The sequence below is a fragment of the Anomaloglossus baeobatrachus genome, chromosome 3, assembly GCF_048569485.1.
Source record: "Anomaloglossus baeobatrachus isolate aAnoBae1 chromosome 3, aAnoBae1.hap1, whole genome shotgun sequence".
Classification (NCBI taxonomy): Eukaryota; Metazoa; Chordata; class Amphibia; order Anura; family Aromobatidae; genus Anomaloglossus; species Anomaloglossus baeobatrachus.
The window spans coordinates 222529712-222549371 of record NC_134355.1 but is presented as its reverse complement, the minus strand read 5'-3'; the positions used below and the strand labels follow the sequence as shown (position 1 = coordinate 222549371).

Below are 19660 nucleotides of genomic sequence, written 5' to 3'. Positions count from 1 at the left end.
GCGTTTTACAATTCAGAGGGGACATGTACAGACAATATGGGACAATACAAAATTAAGATACCAAGAGGAGTGAGGGCCCTGCTTGTAAGCTTATAGTCTATGAGGAAATAGGGGAGGTACAAAAGGTGAATGGGAAGGGGGGGGGAAGCTTGTCAAATATGGTCCAGCCATTGATTTAAGAGGGGATTCAAAACCAGCTGCATGGACCAGTCACCAGGCAGAATTTATACAAGTACAGAGTATAAAAAGTAAATGGAGAGTAAAGGGCACTTTACACACAGCGATATCGCTATTGATATCGTTAGCGAGCGTACCCACCCCCGTCAGTTGTGCATCACGTGCAAATCACTGCCCGTGGCGCACAACATCGCTTACACCCGTCACACATACTTACCTGCCTAGCGACGTCGCTGTGGCCGGCGAACCGCCTCCTTTCTAAGGGGGCGGTTCGTGTGGCGTCACAGCGGCGTCACTAAGCGGCCGCCCAATAGAAGCGGATGGGCGGATATGAGCGGGACGAACATCCCGCCCACCTCCTTTCTTCCTCATTGCAGGCGGCCGCAGGTAAGGTAATGTTCCTCGTTCCTGCAGTGTCACACGTAGCGATGTGTGCTTCTGAAGGAACGACGACCAATCTGCGTCCTGCAACAGCAACGATAATCGGGAAAGGAACGATGCGTCAACGATCAACAATTAGGTATGTAATATTGATCGTTAACGGTCGTTCGTGCGTTTCACACGCAACGACGTCGCTAATGAGGCCAGATGTGCGTCACGAATTCCATGACCCCCAAAGACATCTCATTAGTAATGTTGTTGCGCTGTAAAGCGGCCTTAAGGCTATGTGCGCACAATGCGTTTTTCGCGGGTTTTTTGCGCGGTTTTCGGGTGTGTTTTTTCTCAGAAAACTGCATGACTTTGCTTCCCCAGCAAAGTCTATGCGTTTTAATTTTTGCTGTCTGCACACAGCGGGGTTTTTTTAGCTGCGTTTTTGTGGTGCCCACAAAAACACAGCATGTCAATTATTTTTGCGTTTTACACTGCGTTTTCCACCCATTGAGTTGAATGAGATGTTCAAAAACGCAATGAAAAACGAAAATTGCAAATATAGCTGCGTTTTAGTGCGTTTCTATGACTAAAAACGCAGCTATAAACCTAATGGGAGGGTAGTAAAGTGACATATACAGGAAGAGGATTCCTTCTGTTGGTAAACACAGAAGCGTGAATCTTCCCGGTACTGTACCGCCACCGCTGCTTCCACCTCCTGTGCGGCACCATGGCCGGGTAGGAGGTAGAAGCAGCTGCGAAATCAAAAGTGAACAGTAGAAAAAAAAATGTCATACTCACCTGTCTGCAGACTCCCGGTGCCATGTCCGCTCCCAGCTCCTCTTCCCGGTACCGCCACACCCGCTCTGGCTGTGTGCAGACTCCCTCCGATGGCTGCAGGACCTGGTGGTGATCACCTGATTCGGCACCTGACGCATCAGCTGATTGTAAGTCTTGCGGTGACGCCGGCTTTTTACCGCCCGGCCGGCTTAAACTATCGGCCGATGCCTTCAGGAGACTGAATCAGCTGATTACCGGCAGCTCCTGTGGCGATCGGACAGGAGTCAGCACGGACGTGTGTATTTTTTATTTTTTTTTGCACTGATGAATCAGCAGCTTTAATACAATTAGCCAATGTGTGATGTGATTCAGGCCCTTAAACCTGACACATCATCTGATCGGTATGCCTTCCAGCAAACCGATCAGATGACATTGGATCTGGATTGGATGGCGCGGGACCCTTGACCCAAGATTACTGCGGAGGAGGGGGGTTCTTTATTTCAATAAAGATGGAGTCACTAATTGTGTTGTGTTTTATTTCTAATAAAAATGTTTCTGTGTGTTGTATTTTTTTTTTATCTTTACTAGAAATTCATGGTGGCCATGTCTAATATTGGCGTGACACCATGAATTTCGGGCTTAGGGCCAGCTGATAATATACAGCTAGCCCTAACCCCATCATTACCCAGCAAGCCACCCGGCATCAGGGCAGCTGGAAGAGTTGGATACAGCACCAGAAGATGGCGCTTCTATGAAAGCGCCATTTTCTGGGGTGGCTGCGGACTGCAATTCGCAGCGGGGGTGCCCAGAAAGCTTGGGCACTCTGCACTGCGGATTCCAATCCATAGCTGCCTAGTTGTACCTGGCTGGACTCAAAAATTGAGCGAAGCCTACGTCATTTTTTTTTTTTTAATTATTTCATGAAATTCATGAAATAATTAAAAAAAGGGCTTCCCTATATTTTTGTTTCCCAGCTGGGTACAAATAGGCAGCTGGGGGTTGGGGGCAGACCATACCTGCCTGCTGTACCTGGCTAGCATACAAAAATATGGCGAAGCCCACGTCATTTTTTTTTGGGGGGGGCAAAAAAACTCCTGCATATAGTCCTGGATGGAGGATGCAGAGTCTTGCAGTTCTGCAGCTGCTGTCTGCTCTCCTGTATACACTATTGGGTGGAGTATGCTGAGCCTTGTAGTTCTTCTCCCCTGCCTCTCCCTCCAGCATACAGTCCTGGATGGAGCATGCTGAGCCTTGTAGTTCTGCAGCTGTCTGCTCTCCTGCATACACTAGTGGAGCATGAAGAACATATTGAAGAAGGAAATGACAACACTTTTTTTCCCAACAATCTTTAATGACATTGTTCACTGATAAAAAAAACACATAAAAACGCAGTGAGCAAAAACGCAGCAAAAAACGCACCAAAACATGGTAAAAACGCCTGCCTTTTTTCCCCAAGGGTGTGTTTTTTGCAGCAAAAAACGCACAAAAACGCAGTGTGTGAACTTACCCTAATGGAATCAGAAGATACAGGGGACAAGAATTGGAAGTAAATTTTATGCAGAAAGGGACTAGATAAGATCAGGGTGGTAAGGTGATAGGCTAATCTAAAGAATTGCGTTTTTAAGGCCTGCTTAAAGGTGCGGATGTTGGGAATTAATCGGATTGTTCTTGGTAGTGTGTTCCAGAGCATAGGTGCAGCTTGTGAGAAATCTTGAAGACAGGAGTTGGAGGTTTGAATTGTTGAGGAAGTCAGTCTTAAGTCATTAGCAAAATGGAGGGCACGGGTGGGGTTATAGACAGCGATGAGGGAGGAGATGTAGGGTGGTGCAGAACCATGGAGAGCTTTGAGAGTGATAGTAAGTTTATGTTGGATTCTGTAGCGGATAGGCAACCAGTGCAATGACTGGCACAGAGCAGAGGCATCAGTGAAGCGGTTGGAGATCAAAATGATCCTGGCTGCGGCATTCAGAATGGATTGGAGACGGGAGAGTTTAGTAACAGGGAGATTTATTAGTAAAGAATTACAATAATCCAGGCTAGAATGAATGAGAGCGACAGTAAGAGTTTTTGCAGAGTCAACGGTAAGAAAAGTATGAATTCTAGAGAGGTTTTCGAGGTGGAATTGACATGAACGAGAAAGTAAATTAATATGGGGAGCGAAGGAGAGATCGGAGTTAAATATAACCCCACGACAGTGGGCATACCGCTGGCGCGTAATGGTAGAGCCACACACAGAAATGGTAATATTGGGTTTCGGAAGGTTAGGAGAGGGAGTTAACAGGAGAAGCACAGTTTTTGACAAGTTCAGTTTTAGATAGAGGGAGGACATGATGTTGGAGACAGCGGACAGACAATCGGTAGTATTTTGTAATAATGCAGGGGTGATATCAGGAGAAGATGTGTACAGTTGGGTGTCATCAGCATAGAGATGGTACTGGAAACCAAATCTGCTGATTGTTTGTCCAATAGGGGCAGTGTATAGAGAGAAAAGGAGGGGGCCTAAGACTGAATCCTGAGGAACACCGACAGTGAGGAGAAGAGGAGAGGAAGAGGAGCCGGCAAAATATACAGTGAATGAGCAGTCAGAGAGGTAAGAGCAGAACAAAGAAAGAACGGTGTCCTTGAGCCCAATAGAGCGGAGCATAGTGAGGAGGAGCTGATGATCCACAGTATCGAATGCAGCAGTGAGATCCAGGAGAATCGGCAGGGAGTAGTGACCATTAGATTTAGCTGTTAGTAGATCATTACAGACTTTAGTAAGAGCAGTTTCAGTAGAATCTAAGGAGCGGAAACCGGATTGTAGAGGGTCAAGGAGAGAGTTATCTGGCAGATAGCAGATTAAACAGGAGTGGACCAGGCGTTCTAAGAGTTTGTAGATGAAGGGGAGATTAGAGACAGGTCTGTAGTTAGCGGCACAATTTTGGTTCAGGGATGTTTTTTTTAAGTAATGGGTGTATGCTGGCATGTTTGAAGGAGGAGAAAAAGACACCAGAGGAGAGCGAGAGATTAAATATTTTAGTTAGGTGAGTGGTGACAGCTGGGGTGACAGATTTAAGGAGATGTGAGGGAATAGGGTCACTGGTGCAGGTAGTAGGGCGAAAAGATGTGAGGAGCCTAGTAACTTCTTCTGTGACTGGATCAAAGAGTGAAAGTGAGCTAGATAAAGTTTACGAGGGCAGACAATGTGTGGTGTTATGAGGCTGGGAGGAAATTTCCTGGCGTATATGGTCATTTTTTTTATAAAATGATTGGCCAGGTTGTCTGCGCTGAGGTTGGTGGTTGGCACCAGAACTCTTGGTCCGAGGAGGGAATGGAAAGTATCAAAGAGTTGTTTAGGAATGTTGGTTAGAGAGGTGATGAGGGTGTTAAAGTACACCTGTTTAGAGAGGTGAAGGGCAGCCTTGTATGTTTTGAGCATAAACATATAATGGCTGAAATCTTCAGCTAGATTGGATTTTCTCCACAAATGTTCAGCGCACCTGGAACCCCGCTGAAGAAAGCGTGTCTGCAACGTGTGCCAGGGCTGCTGCCATTTGCGCTGAGTTGCTCTGCATGTAGCAGGTGCAGCTTCATCTAGGGTGCTCTGTAGGGTTTCATTATAATGTTTTACAGCAGAGTCAGGACATGAGAGGGAGGATATTGGGGCCAGTGATGACTGCAACTTCTTCAGAAATTTCTGGGTGTTAATGGCATGTATATTCCTACATGGGAGGTAAGTGGGGGTGTCCTGAGTGGGTTGACAGCTCTTGACCAAGAATGAAAGAAGGTTGTGGTCAGAGAGTGGGAGGGGGGATTAGTAAAATCATTCACTGAGCAGAGGCGGGAGAAGACCAGGTCCAATGTATTCCCGCCTTCATGTGTAGGAGAGTTAGTTAGTTGTGAAAGGCCAAGAGAGGAGGTTAGAGATAAAAAAATGAGCGGCAGCTGGGGAGAGGGGATCATCAATAGGGATGTTAAAGTCCCACAAGACAAGAGTGGGGAAGTCACAGACTAGAAAATGTGGAAGCCAGGTGGCGAAATGATCCAAGAACTGAATGGTTGGGCCTGGAGGGCGATACACAACTACTTGCAGGGAGAAGGGTCTGTAAAGCCTGACAGTGTGGACCTCAAAAGAAGAGAAGATAAGTGAGGGGACAGGAGGGATGACCTGAAAAGTGCAGTTTGGGGAAAGCAGCAGACCAACACCTCCACCTGATCTGTTGTCAAGTCTAGGGGTGTGAGAAAATTGTAGGCCACCATATGAGAGAGCAGCAGCAGCGGTTGTGTCTGACTGCTGAATTCAGGTAAGAGCCAGGAGGTTAAGGGAATTGGAAAGGAAGAGCGGCACGGTGGCTCAGTGGTTAGCACTGCAGTCTTGCAGCGCTGGGGTCCTGAGTTCAAATCCCACCAAGGACACTATCTGCAAGGAGTTTGTATGTTCTCCCCGTGTTTGCGTGGGTTTCCTCCAGGTACTCCGGTTTCCTCCCACACTCCAAAGACATACAGATAGGGACTCTAGATTGTGAGCCCCAGTGTGGACAGTGTTGCCAATGTATGTAAAGCGCTGTGGAATTAATAGAGCTATAAAAATTATTAAAAATTATTATTATTAAGTTATGGATGGAGGAGCGTTTGTTACACGCTGAGCGTCAGTTCCAATGGGCACAGTTAAATGAGACAGAAGGCATGCAAGGAATATTAATGAGATTTAGGGGTTTTCTGAGTATGCCAGGGAAGGAATTGAACTTACTATTATAAGAAGGGCCTGGATTAGGTGCAATATCTCTTGCCAAAAGGAGAAGGAGAATAGAGAGAGTGAGCATGAGGTTAAGAGATTTATGAGAGTGTCTATTACATTGCATGGTGTGAGTGAATGGATCTGCATGGTTTATAATTTTGAAAAGAGTGTGAGAGCAGTCCATAGGAGAGGAGAGAAGGACTAATATGGATGGAATGCACTGGGTGTGTGAAAGAGCGGTAGAAATAAGGGACTGAAGCAGCTCGCATATAAATGATACAAATACATAGGGTGGAAACATTTTTCAATACATAAAAATTTGTTTGATTGTCTTGCATGCCTTACCTGTCTCCTGCCCTGTACAACTGCCATGAATAACTACTGTGCACTTATTAAAATCAGCACTTGTTTATATTCTGCACAAATGCCCCCTGCATAAATGCTTCCCCTTAGCTAGGACTTGCGGTCCCCCGCCATTTTTAAATGGATGGTGCACTCAACAGCCCCCTCCTGCACCTTCTGGACCCACTTCCGGGTCTGTAACATCACCGGCCGCCGCTGCATCATTTAATCGCGCCCACGCATGCGGAGCGGAGGAGTGTGCGTCATCACACACAAGATGAAAGCTGTGCACATGCGTGGATCGGACCATGCGGCGCCACACCTAAGATAATGCCGCCTGAACACTACTGCACACGTGCAGCCAGAGACACGCTGCAGTAGCTACCAGCTTCACAACGGGGGCCGCCGCACGTGCCCGCTTACACTTTAAGCCCCCATGGGCCTGCTGTGGTGCTTCCAGGTGACCCGTGCCGGCCATAGCAGGACCTGTGCAGCTGCAAAGTTCGACTGCCGAGGCTGGGTAAGAGATTTCCTCTTACATGGCCCTCCAGGGCCCCCGTTATTGTGAGGTTCCCCATTCAAGGACAGGAAACCAACTGATGCGAGGAGAGGTTTTGCCCTTTTTTAATCCTGTAGGTTTTCTGTCCTTTTAGGGCGTATCCTTCTCTCTCATGGTGCCGTCACAGGGTGAAGGAAAAACAATGAATACACATGAAAGCTAATGAGCAGACCAAGAATAGTGTGAGAGCTGTGCGGGAAACTCTGTCAGTATAATTCTCCTCTTTTAATCTGTTTTAATTTTGCTTCCTTTCAACTTTTTATTTTTAAATTTTTATCCAGGTGGTTGAACCTAAACAGTAACACAGCCTTCCCTGAGAAGTCTGTGTTTGGGGTCCATGCAAGGACTTTACAGTTCGGGTTCGCACATCATTAGTAGAAAGCCTTGTTTTCCTTTTCCCACTGTCACTCAGAGTCAACTTCCTGCTGGGAATGGGGTTGGTTTAGATATCCCTAATATCTGGATTGATGTTCAACATTAATAAAGTCAAGTTACAGAGAATAATTTATCTCGAGAAACAAATTAAAATTGCTTTAGAAAAAAAGCTGGATACCACTCTCAGGAATGCATAAGACCATCAAGCAGACGAGCTAGGCATAACATAGAATGCCTAAGTTTCATCACTATATGAAACTAATATCAAAACTGCATAAAGAAACTTTGGAAAGTTCTTAATCATTAGCTTCTAAAATATGCACAGCTGTAATGCTAGGTATGGGGAAGTACCAAGGGTATGGCGAAAGGGAAGGGAGGGGACACCCTGTGTCTAGGGAAAGGGAAGATGGTGACCCCTGACAATCTACTGTTGGTCCCTTGGGTCCTCAACACCCTAGATAGATATCGCACCTATGCGCCCAGCCGGATACCTGACCTTAAGTATCTATAGTGCTGGGCCCTAAATAGGGAACAGATAAGATGAGCTGTTTGACAACCAAACTAAGCAAGTATAGAAAACAAAAGGAGGACACACAGGAGGAAAAGCATGATCTACTTATTTACAGATGACTCAGGTAGAATTTCAGCAAAGCTTTCTGCAACGATATCACAGAGGAGTACAAGCAACCTGCTTGCACCCAGGGCTTCAATAAACTGAAGAATATCACCAGCGCCAGTTCAAAGGAAGGATGGGGAATATAAGCACCAAGAGAATGCTGATAGTCAGCAGCTGGGTGGAAGGCGAGCTTCTGCTGGTTCCAAAAGGGGGAGAGATGAATCCAGCAGGAAAGCTTCCTATACCAATGAATACTGAAAGCAGAAACAATGGAAGGTCAGGGAGTATATTGCGCAGCCAAAACGCTATGACCTTCTATGGCTCAAAAACACATGTTAGAATGCTGTATATAAAAGCCCACTGGTGGTGGCCGCAGCTTATAGGCCCCAAATCTGGTGACAGGTTCCCTTTAACTGAGTGAGTTTGAAAGTTGAGCATCTGTAAAAAGCAATTTTGCAGTCTTGTCACAGATTCTCAATGGGATTTAAATCTGGACTTTGAATGAGTACTTTAAACTCATGAATATGCTTTGATCTAAACCATTCCATTGTATCTCTGACAATATGTTTAGAGTTGTTGCCCTTCTGGAAGGAAAACCTACACCTTAGTCTGAAGTCTTTTGCAGCCTCTAACAAGTTTTGCTCCAGGATTACCCTGTATTTAGCTCCATCCATTTTCCCATGAACTCTGACCACCTTGACGGTCTTTGCTGAATAAAACCATCCCCACACACAGCATGATGCGGTCACCACAGTATTGGTCAGGGGAGTGAGGGGGATGGGGGGTATTCAGGGAAATGTGCAGTATTATTTTTCTGCCATACATATTGTTTTGCATTTAGCTCAAAAAGTTCTACTTTGGACTCGTCTGACCAGATCACCTTCTTCCATATACAAGCTGTGTTCCGCAGATTGCTTTTTGCACACTGCAAATAGGAAATCTTATAGCTTGCTTTTTTAAAATGGCTTTCTTCTTGCCACTTTTCAATAAAGGATTAGTTTGTGGAGTATATGATTAATATAGTTGTCATTTGGACAGATTTTCCCACCTACATCTACAGTTTGTCCAGAGTAACCATGGGCCTTTAGGATGCTTCTCTAATTAGTGCTCTCCTTGCTTGAGAAGTCAGTTTAACTGGATGACCATGTCTTGGTAGGTTTGCAGTTGTACCACAGTTCTTCCTTTGTTGAATGATGGATTAAACAGTGCTCTGTGAGTTGTTCAGCGCTTATATTATTTATATTTTTTTTTAATCTGACCCTACTTTACTCTTCTGCACAACTTTATCCGTGACTTTTCAGGTATGTTTTTTGGTTTTCATTAAACAGTTTGATCCCTAATGTCCTCTAACATACCTTCACAGAATAGCAGTAGTTACACTGAGAATAAGTTACACTCCGGTGGACTCAGATTATTAATTATGTGACTTTTGGAGACCATTGGTCCCTCAGGATTTTATTTAGGGGTATCAGACGAAAGGGGCTGAATACAAATACATGATACCATTTTCAGATTTATATTTTAAAAATATTTAGAAAACCATGCATCATGTGCTTTACACTTCACAAATGCTTTGTACTTTGTGCTTGCAAATCAGATAAAATCCCAATACAATACATTTAGGTTTAAGGGTGCAACATGGAAACATTCATGGGGTAAAAATTCCTTTTCACGGCACTGTACATACAATACTGGCTCTATGTTTAGCTATTGATGAGCAAGCAGTCCACATTGTATTTATACAAAGTATAAACCTGGACCTGTAACTACCATATTTTTCGGATTATAAGACACTTTTCCTCCCAGAAATTTTCCTCCCAAAAATTTGGGAGGAAAATGAGGGGTGAGTCTTACAGTCTGAATATAGTTTAACGGGAGGGGGGGAATTGGCGCTGGGGGCTCTCTGTACAGCCAGCTGTCTGTGCGGGGTGACAAGCTGGCTGCCTCTCTGTGCGGGGAGGCAGACTGGCAGTGCGGACTGCGGTGGATGTGCTCGCAGTGGAAGCTGTGGTGGCTGTGCAGCGGGTGTCCCAGATGATCTGGCTTCAAATGATGGCGCCTAGAGTCAGCGAGTTCAGAGATGGAGCTCTCAGCTGAAAACTCCCATCTGCGCACGTGCCGCGCCGCATGCCATTTCTTTGAAGCCGACAGAGCATCTTGGGACATCCCGCCGGACTGGCCTGCTCCACACAGCCACCACAGCTTCTGCTGCCAGCACAGACCCCACCGCTGACAGCACAGACCCCACCAGCACCACCCTTGAGTCCTGTGATTCCACTCCACCACCCATGCTGCTCCCCCTATGGTAAGACAACACCAGAGTATAAGACGGACCCCATTTTTTTTTTTACCTTTTTTATTTCTAAATTTGGGGTGCATCTTATAATCCGGTGCGTCTTATAAAACGAAAAATACAGTAGTTTGAAATACTATTAAGATTTAACAAAGACTAAATTTAACAAATAATAAATTATTTGATACTTACTCCTCATCTATTCCAATATGTCGCCCAAAAAACATTTCCAGCAAACATTCAAAAACCTCTTGACTTCCATGATGTAGATATAACTGGTTGGCAAGTAGGGAGAAACCGCTCTTCTTTAAAAAGGCCTCCTTCTCTTGTTTAGATGCCCGATAAAAATATGCATTCAGTAACTAAAAAAAATATATATATTTTATATGTGTGGCATTACATATACACGTATATAAAGTATATTTTATACACCTACTATATTTTGTAATCTTTTTTACCCTAATAAGTGTCTATAACATCTTGGACTATCACTTAGATGGTGATGCTGTTTTTTGTTTTTTTTTTGCAACCTTGTTTTATACATACTACGCACACATAGCTAGGTTGAGAGTGAAAAGTCAGAATCTGTCTGGAATTATGCAAATCACATAATTGTGGTTACATGACTGCCCACTGTTCTCTGCAAATAGCGGGAGATTCCAACAGCGTGCAATGCGCCTATTTTGAGGACTCGTAAATCTGCAGTAAGTAGAGTGCCAGTAGACTTTGAGAAGAAGGCCGGACATTCCCTTTAAAAGGATAACATAGTATACACAGTATACACCAAGAAGCATAATAAGCATAATAGGAACCATGAACACAAAGATAAAATCTTACTTTCAAAACTCCTTGCTGAATAAGTAAAGATGGATGGTTAACCAACACGATAAGGACATCAGCATATATAATTTCATTGAAAACATCAGCTACCATAAAATCTGGCATAGTAATTATCACTCCACATAAAAGGCTATACAGCTTGCAGCATACAAGGTGCATACATTCATCCATTGATCTTTAAAAAGAAAAAAAGAACATTTGATATCAAATGTTTGTTAAATATACTTTTGACATCATAAAAGCAATACAGAAAAAGCTAAGGCTGCTTTCACACATCCGGTTTTTGCTGTGCGGCACAATCCGGCTCTTTGCTAAAAAAACGAAACCGTTTTTTTTTGCCACCGGTTCCGTTTTTTCCTGCATAGACTTTCATTAGTGCCGGGTTGTGCCGCATGGCCTTGCGTTCGGTCCGGTTTTTGCTGCATGCGGCAGATTTAGCCGATGCGGCGGCCGGATCGAACGTTGCCTGGCACGTTTTTTTGTCCGGCAAAAAAAATGCATTGCGCCGCATCCGGCCGATGCGGCGCATTTTCCAATGCATGCCTATGGACGCCGGATGCGGCGCGATGCGGCAAAAAACGCATCCGGCAGCCGCATGCGTTTTTTGCACTGCGCATGCTCAGTAGCGTGCCGCAAGCGGAAAAAAACGGACGGGCCGCATGTAAAAACTTATGCAAAGGATGCGTTTTTTTCGGCGCATCCGTTGCATAGGTTTTACAGCCGGATTGAGCCGCAGTGCTCAAACCGGATGTGTGAAAGCAGCCTAATACATCCTATTCCATACAAGTATTAAACAGAAAATGAAAAACGGAATTAGGCTATGTCTGTACGCTGCGTTCTTGATTTGACAAAAAATATGCACCCTCTGGCAGATTTTGACAACTATAAACACTGCGTTTGACAAAAAAATGCTTGCAAAACGGATGTGTTTTGAATGCATTTTTGATACTGCGGTCCCAGGGCTATTCAGCTTTGCTACATCCCTGTTCTGTCAGAGCAGCACCATAGAGCAGGACTGGCCGCTGACAGAGCCACGCAATGAGAATGAACTCTGGTGAACCTCTTACATAATTAGTGCGACACAGGCAGTAGTGCGGGGCCCGCAGATGTGACGTCGAGGTTCACCCGTCATCGCGCGGCTGTCTCTGTGTCTGTGTCACGGTCTAATTTGCGGTCACAGGTGAAGGACTCACCTGTGATCGCAAATCACCTGAGTGAGGGCACCGCTAATTGCACGGCTCACTTCAGTCAGTCGGGTGATTTGCTGTCACAGGTGGAGGACTCTAGTTGTGGCCACGGGTTACCTGAGTGATGTTATCGCTGCTAGCACGACTCACTTCAGTTGCTGCGTGGAGCTCACAGCGAGCGGTCGTGCTCTATGGCCGCTCGCAGTAAGTGTCAGATGTAGCAGTGCTGGAAGCGTCGTGGGACCTCGTCTGGATTATGTCGGACCTAGAGGGTTGTGTTGGGGTTAATAAAGTGCTGAAAGAGGGTTTTTTTGTCTTTTATTTCAAATAAAGGACTTTTTGGTGTTTGTGTTTATCTACTTTCACTGACAGGTTAGTGATGGGGGGTGTGTTATTGACATCTGCCATTACTAAGCTAGGACTTAATTGCAGCCTATAGCTGCTACCAACTTCTTATGACTCCGATTGCCACCGCACCAGGGCATTCGGGATGAGCTGGGTAAAGTCCCAGGACTGTCGCATCCAATTTATGCGGCAATTCCGGGCGGCTGCTGACTGATATTTTTAGGCTAGGGGGCTCTCAATAACGTGGGTTTCCTCAGTCTGAGAGTACCAGCCCACGGCTGTGTGGCTTTATCTTGGCTGGGTATCAAGACTGGGGGAGACCACATTTTTTTTAAATATTTATTTATTTATTGTAAAGCACGACATAGACCCGCCCACCGGCGACTGTGATTGTTTGCAGTGAGAAAGCTGACACTCAGCGTGGGGGCGCATCTGACTGCAACCAATCATAGGCGCTGGTGGGCGGGGAAGCAGTGAATATAAAATGAGCCTAATGAGCTGCGGGAGCAGTATGACAGCCGCACCGCACTGGTGACTGGTGAGTATAAAGACTAGAGGGAAAAGAGCGAGACAGAGAGAGAGAGCGAGACAGAGAGAGAGCGAGACCAACAGAGAGAGAGAATACGAGACCGACACAGCGAGACCGACAGAGAGAGAGAGCAAGACCAACAGAGACTGAGACCAACAGAGAGAGAGTGGGACTAACAGAGAGAGAGAACAAGACCAACAGAGAGAGAGAGAGCAAGACCAACAGAGACAGAGAGCGAGACCAACAGAGAGCGAGACCAACAGAGACAGAGAGCACGATACCGGCAGAGAGAGAGCGAGACCGACAAAGCGAGCGAGACCGACAAAGAGAGAGAGAGACCAACAAAGAGAGAGAGAGACCAACAAAGAGAGAGCGAGACCAACAGAGAGAGAGTGAGACCAACAGAGAGAGACCTGCGTTTTTGTTGACAAGAACGGATCCAAAATGCAACCAAAATGCAATGCAAATGCACAGCTAAACATTTTGGTTCCATTTTGACACACCTCATTCAAATGGGTGGAAAATGTTCAGAATACGAAATGAAGACGTGACATACTGCTTTTTTTAGGCAACGATTTTGACAAATATTTGTCAAACAAAACGCTGCCTAAAAAAAAAAAAAAAGCAAGGTGCGGATGGAAATTCTGACTTCTCATAGACTTTACTGGGGAAGCAAAACATGCATTTTGTCATTGACATGGTGCAGTTTAAAACGCAACCAAAATGCAACGTGCGCACATGGCCTAAGGCTGGACAAATCCTTTAAATAGAATCTGTTACCAGTGTTTCGCCTTCAAACTAAAACAAGCACCTTAAGCAGTGTCTGTGCTGAATTCTATAAAAGGTGCACGTTACCACTTAACCCCGTGTAGACCCCAAAAAAACCTTTATATAATCTTCCGCCCATCACTATTTAGAATAAAAAAAAAAAAAAAAAGATACAGCACCTTTCTCCCATATTGACTGAATTTGCATTAGCAAAACTGAATAGTGGTAGGAAAGAAAAGCTCCTGCGATCTTCAAATTTTTTATTTTCAGTAACATCTTCCCCAGTTACACTAGAGAAAGATCCGCAAGTAGAGAAAGGAAGACTATTGCTAGCAACATTGACATGTCCTTTTCCAAGTGAGTAAATCCCTTTTAATTTACTAGGTCTCAGTAAAACTGTGTCTTCTGTTACATCTTGAGGTTTTAGTATGCTTGATTCATTATTTCCAGTGCATTGATCCAAATCATCCTTAGGCAATCCAGTAATTGTGATATAGTCAGGAATTAAGCTTGATTCACACACGGTTTGGGCTGACTCACAACTGCTCACAGTTTGATCATATTCTGTTTTAAGCACTTCTAGCCTGTAGTCAGATCTCCCGGTTCCATTTATCACTGCATTTCCACTGCCTGCTATATCAACTTCACTCCTACTAAAACTTTCTCCTAACTTGATTGGCTGCACACTGGTGGGAGATGCTGGTAGACTCTTGGAACGAAACCTCCTAGTTACAGAAAGGTGCTGCTGTGATGAAAATAGGGACATTTCTGCTCCTAAAAGAAAGAAAATGGTAATTTTTTTATAGAATCCTCTATAAAAGCTAGTTTCGTTAGCAATAACTAAATCATTTTGTACTACTTACCTAAGCACTATTAATAAGTTAACTGACATGACACTATACAAAAATGTTAGAATTAAAAAACAGAAGTGGCCAAAAATGACTCAAATTTTGGTTTTCACAAAGTTTGCTACTTTTTAGATCTTTTAGTCAGATGTTTCTATGGTACATTAAAGTACAAATATAAGCATTATTGATGGAGCCACTTTTGACCTTAAAGGGGTATTCCCATCTCCAAGATCCTCTCCCACTATGTGGTAGGTGTAATATTATTATTAGCAAATACTTCCAATTAGAAATGTAGTATAATTCTACTGAAAAGCTCTGTGATTTACTTCATGTTCAGGACATCGCAGCAGCTTAGGTATCCAAGCTTATGGCCACTCATATAGGATTAGCTAGTTAGCTGCTCGTGGTCGTAAACATGGATACCTAAGCTGCAATGTCCTCTACATGAGGTAAGAGACATGGCTATATCAGGAGAACTAAACTACATTTCTAAATGAATGTATTTGTCAATATTATTACACCTACACATGTGGTCAAAATTGTTGGTACCCCTTGTTTAATGAAAGAAAAATCCACAATGGTCACAGAAATAACTTGAATCTGACAAAAGTAATAATAAATAAAAAAAATCTGTGAAAATCAACAAATGAAAGTCAGACATTGCTTTTAAACCATGCTTCCACAGAATTTTTTTAAAAATAAAACTCATGAAACAGGCCTGAACAGAAATGATGGTATCCCTGCAAATAATATGACAAAAGAGTCATGATAAATCAAGGTGTGTCCACTAATTAGCATCACAAGTGTCTACAATCTTGTAATTAGTCAGTGGACCTGTATATAGGGTTATAGATACTCACTGTATCTATAAGAGGAAGCAAAGGACAGAGTTGTCTCAGGAGATTAGAAAGAAAATATATCTTTGTACCGTGTTAGCCAGTAGAGATAAAAAAATTGTTTAAAAGAACAGAGTCCTCAGTGGTTGATACCTTTTAATGGCTAAATGAAAATATGGTAATAATTGCAAGCTTTCGAGGACAGAGTCCTCTCGAAAGCTTGCAATTATTACCATCTTTTCAGTTAGCCATTAAAAGGTATCAACCACTGAGGACTCTGTTCTTTTAAACAATTTTTTTTAGAAAGAAAATGACAGACAAGCATGTAAAGGTAAAGGTTATAAGGCCCTCTTCTCCAAGCAGCTTGATGTTCCTGTGACTACAGTTGCACATATTATTCAGAAATTTAAAATCTATGGGATTGCAGCCAACCTCCTTGGACGTGACCACAGGAGGTAAACTGATGAGATATCAAAGAGACGGATAATAAGATTGGTAACAAAATAGGCCAGAGAAACTTCTAAAGAGATTAAAGGTGAATATCAAGCTCAAGGAACATCAGTATCCGATCACATCATCCGTCGTTGTTTAAGCCAAAGTGGACTTCATGGGAGACGATTAATGAGGACACCATTGTTGAAATAAAATCATAAAAAAGCCAGACTGGAATTTGCGAAACTACATGTTGACAAGTCACAAAGCTTCTGGGAGAATATCCTATGGATAGATGAGACAAAAATGAAACTTTTTGGCAAGGCACATCAGCTCTTAGTTTACAGACGGAAAAATGAAGCATATCAAGAAAAGAACACTGTCCCTACTGTGAAACATGTAGGAGGCTCTGTTCTTTTCTGGGGCTACTTTGCTGCATCTGGCACAAGGTGTATTGAATCTGTGCAGGGTACAATGAAATCTCAAGACTATCAAGGGATTCTAGAGAGAAATGTGCTGCCCAGTGTCAGAAACCTTGGTCTCAGTCGCAGGCCATGGGTCTTGCAACAGGGTAATAACCCAAAACACACAGCAAAAGACTATTCTGAAGTGGTCTTCTATGAGCCCTGACCTAAATCCTATTGAGCATCTTTGGAAAGAGCTAAAACATGCAGTCTGGAAAAGGCAACCTTCAAAGACGAGACAACTGGAGCAGTTTGCTCTTGAGGAGTGGGCCAAAATACCTGTCGAGAGGTGCAGAAGTCTCATTGACAGTTACAGGAATCGTTTGATTGCAGCGATTGCCTCAAAAGGTTCTGCAACCAAATATTAAGCTAAGGGTACCATCATTTTTGTCCAGGCCTATTTCATGAGTTTTATTTTTTAAAAATTCAATGGAAGCATGGTTGAAAAGCAATGTCAAAATTTATGTTTGTGACCATTGTGGGTTTTTCTTTTATCAAACGAGGGGTACCAACAATTTTGACCACGTGTGTACTACATACTACCATACTACATTGGGATAGGATCTTGGAGATGGGAATAACCATTTAATGACCATGCCAAATGTTTGAAATCCTACCAGTGTCATTACAGTATATGGTAATAACTCTGGAATGCTTCAAAGTATTTCGGTGATTCTGAGATTGTTTTTTTTTTTATTATACATTGTACTTAATGTTAGTGGTAAATTTAGGTCAATATTTTTTGCATTTGTGAAAATATCAAAATTTTTACAGTAAATTTGAAATTTTAGATTATTAAAAACCAGTTCAAAACAATCAATTAACATTTGCCATGAGCCTACTTTACATCTGCATCATTTTTCAATGTCATTTTATTGTCTTAGGATGTTAGGAGGGTTAAAGGTTTAGCAGCAATTTCTCATTTTTCCTAGAAATGTACAAAACTTGTTTTTTTAGGCCGCTTTCACACTTGCGTTCAGCGCAATCCGCCGCTATCCGTTAACGCACTGCGCTATTCTCCATAGACTTGTAATGACGACGCACTGTAACGCAAGTGTCTGCATTGCATCCGCTGGACGACACTGCATCGTTATTTTGATGCAGCGTCAAGCGGAGGGAATGCTACATGTAGTGTTTTTTGGGTCGTTAAAATAACGCACCTTGATCGATTCTGTTGGAATCCGCCAAGGTGTCTAATGATTGTGTAAGGTAGCGGATTCCGCTGCTATGCGCTAAGCAGCGGAATCCGCTGACGGATTCTGTCACGTTTTACTGAGCATGCTCAGCATGTCCAGCAAAACGATCAAAATCGTTTAAAATCACTCCTGGTCTCTCTCCCCCCTCTGCCCCCCTCTCTCATACTCACCGATCACGGGCGCGACGCTGCACAGTTGTCACAAAGGTCCGGCGGCTTTTACTCTATTGAAAAAGCCGGACGCTCATTATTCCATCTAGTATTCACTGCTTCCCCTGCCCACTGGAGCATATGATTGGTTGCAGTCAGGCCTGGCCCCACACTGAGTGACAGCTGTCTCACTGCAACCAATCACAGCCACCGGCGGGCGGGTCCAAATAATTTTAAAAAACGGCGTGCGGTCACCACTAATTTTGATACCAGCTAAGGTAAAGTCACACGGCTGAAGACTGGTATTCTCAGGATGGGGAGACCCACGTTATGGGGAGCCCCCCAGCCTAACAATATCAGCCAGCAGCCACCCGGAATTGCCGCATCTATTAGATGTGACAGTCCCGGGACTCTACCGGGCTCATCCCGAATTGCCATGGTGCGGTGGCAATCGAGGTAATAAGGAGTTAATGGCAGCAGCCCATAGCTGCCACTAACTCCTAGGTTAATCATGGCAGGTGTCTATGAGACACCCACAATGATTAACCTGTAAGTGAAAGTAAATAAACACATACACCCGAAAAAATACTTTATTTGGAATAAAAGATAAAAAAACACTTTCTTTCACCACTTTATTAATCCCTAAATACCCCTCCAGGTCCGGCATAATCCACACGAGGTCCCGCGACGCATCAATCTCTGCTACATGAAGCTGACAGGAGCGGCCGTGGAACACGGCCGCTCTCTGTCAGCTCCAGGCAGCAACTGAAGTGAGTCACGCTGTCAGCGGGGACATCACTGAGGTAACGTGTGCAGTGATGATGGGAGCAGTAGTGTCGGTGTATGTGTGATGATGATGAGTGCGGTAGTGCCGGAGTGTGTGCGGTGATGAAAATGGATGCGGTAGTGCCGGCGGTGTGTGCGGTGATGATGAGGAGTGCGGTAGTGCCGGGGTGTGTGCGGGGATGATGATGAGTGCGGTACTGCCGGGGTGAGTGCGGGGAGGATGATGGGTGCGGTAGTGCCGGCGATGTGTGCGGTGATGATGATGAGTGCGGTAGTGCCTGGGTGTGTGCAGTGATGATGGGGGCAGTAGTATTGGGGTGTGTGCAGGGATGATGATGAGTGCGGTAGTGCCAGGGTGTGTGCAGTGATGATGGGGGCTCTCTCTCTCCCTCTCAGCCTAACGCATCGCGTTATTTCACAGGAATCCGTTGCCTTTATATCACACTATTTACAACACATCCGTCACATGTGTCACACAACGCTTTGTGACGGATGCCGTTCAACGCAACTTTGAAAGTGGCTTTAAAGATTTTTTCAGAAATGTACTTTGATGGGCTTATGTTATGGAAACTTCCCAAAAGTGATACTTTGACAATATTTTAAAATTACTTTCAAGAAAATTGTTAACCCCTCAGGTGCTACACAGAAATTAATACAAAGTGGTATGAAAAAAAAACTTATTTTCTCCTCTAAAATGTTATTTTCATGTTTATTTTCAATTCTTTTTTTAACTTTTACAAGGGATAACACAACAAAATGGATCCCACAGTTTGTTACAGTGTGTCTACTGAATGCGCTAATACCCAATGTATGATCAGAAACCTCTGTTTCAACAAACATTCGGGCTCGGAAGGGAAGGAGCACCGTTTGAATTTTGGAACACAAATTTGGCTGAAATAGATTATGAAATAGATAATGAAATCATGTAGCATATCCCAAACGTGCCTAAAAAAGCAGAAACCCCCCACAATTTATCCTATTTTGGAAATTACATCCTTACGGATTTTATCCAGAGGTATATAAAGCATTTTGAACCCTCAGGTACTACACAG

At 43.9% G+C, this 19660-nt stretch overlaps 1 protein-coding gene across 6 annotated transcripts in view; it reads right to left on the bottom strand.

Moving 5' to 3' along the window:
* The window catches only part of LYST (lysosomal trafficking regulator), a 1763279-nt gene that overhangs the window by 1058092 nt on the left and 685527 nt on the right, over positions 1–19660 (bottom strand). For all 6 annotated transcript variants that reach the window (XR_012751618.1, XM_075339737.1, XM_075339736.1 and 3 more), the window contains exons 22-24: positions 14077–14671; positions 11066–11243; positions 10421–10590 (exon numbers count right to left, since the gene is read on the bottom strand). Coding sequence is in view for 5 of the 6 variants with exons in the window: in XM_075339737.1 (XP_075195852.1) it covers positions 10421–10590; positions 11066–11243; positions 14077–14671 (943 nt within the window). In the remaining variant the exon portion in view is untranslated. The remainder of the gene's footprint in view (positions 1–10420; positions 10591–11065; positions 11244–14076; positions 14672–19660) is intronic.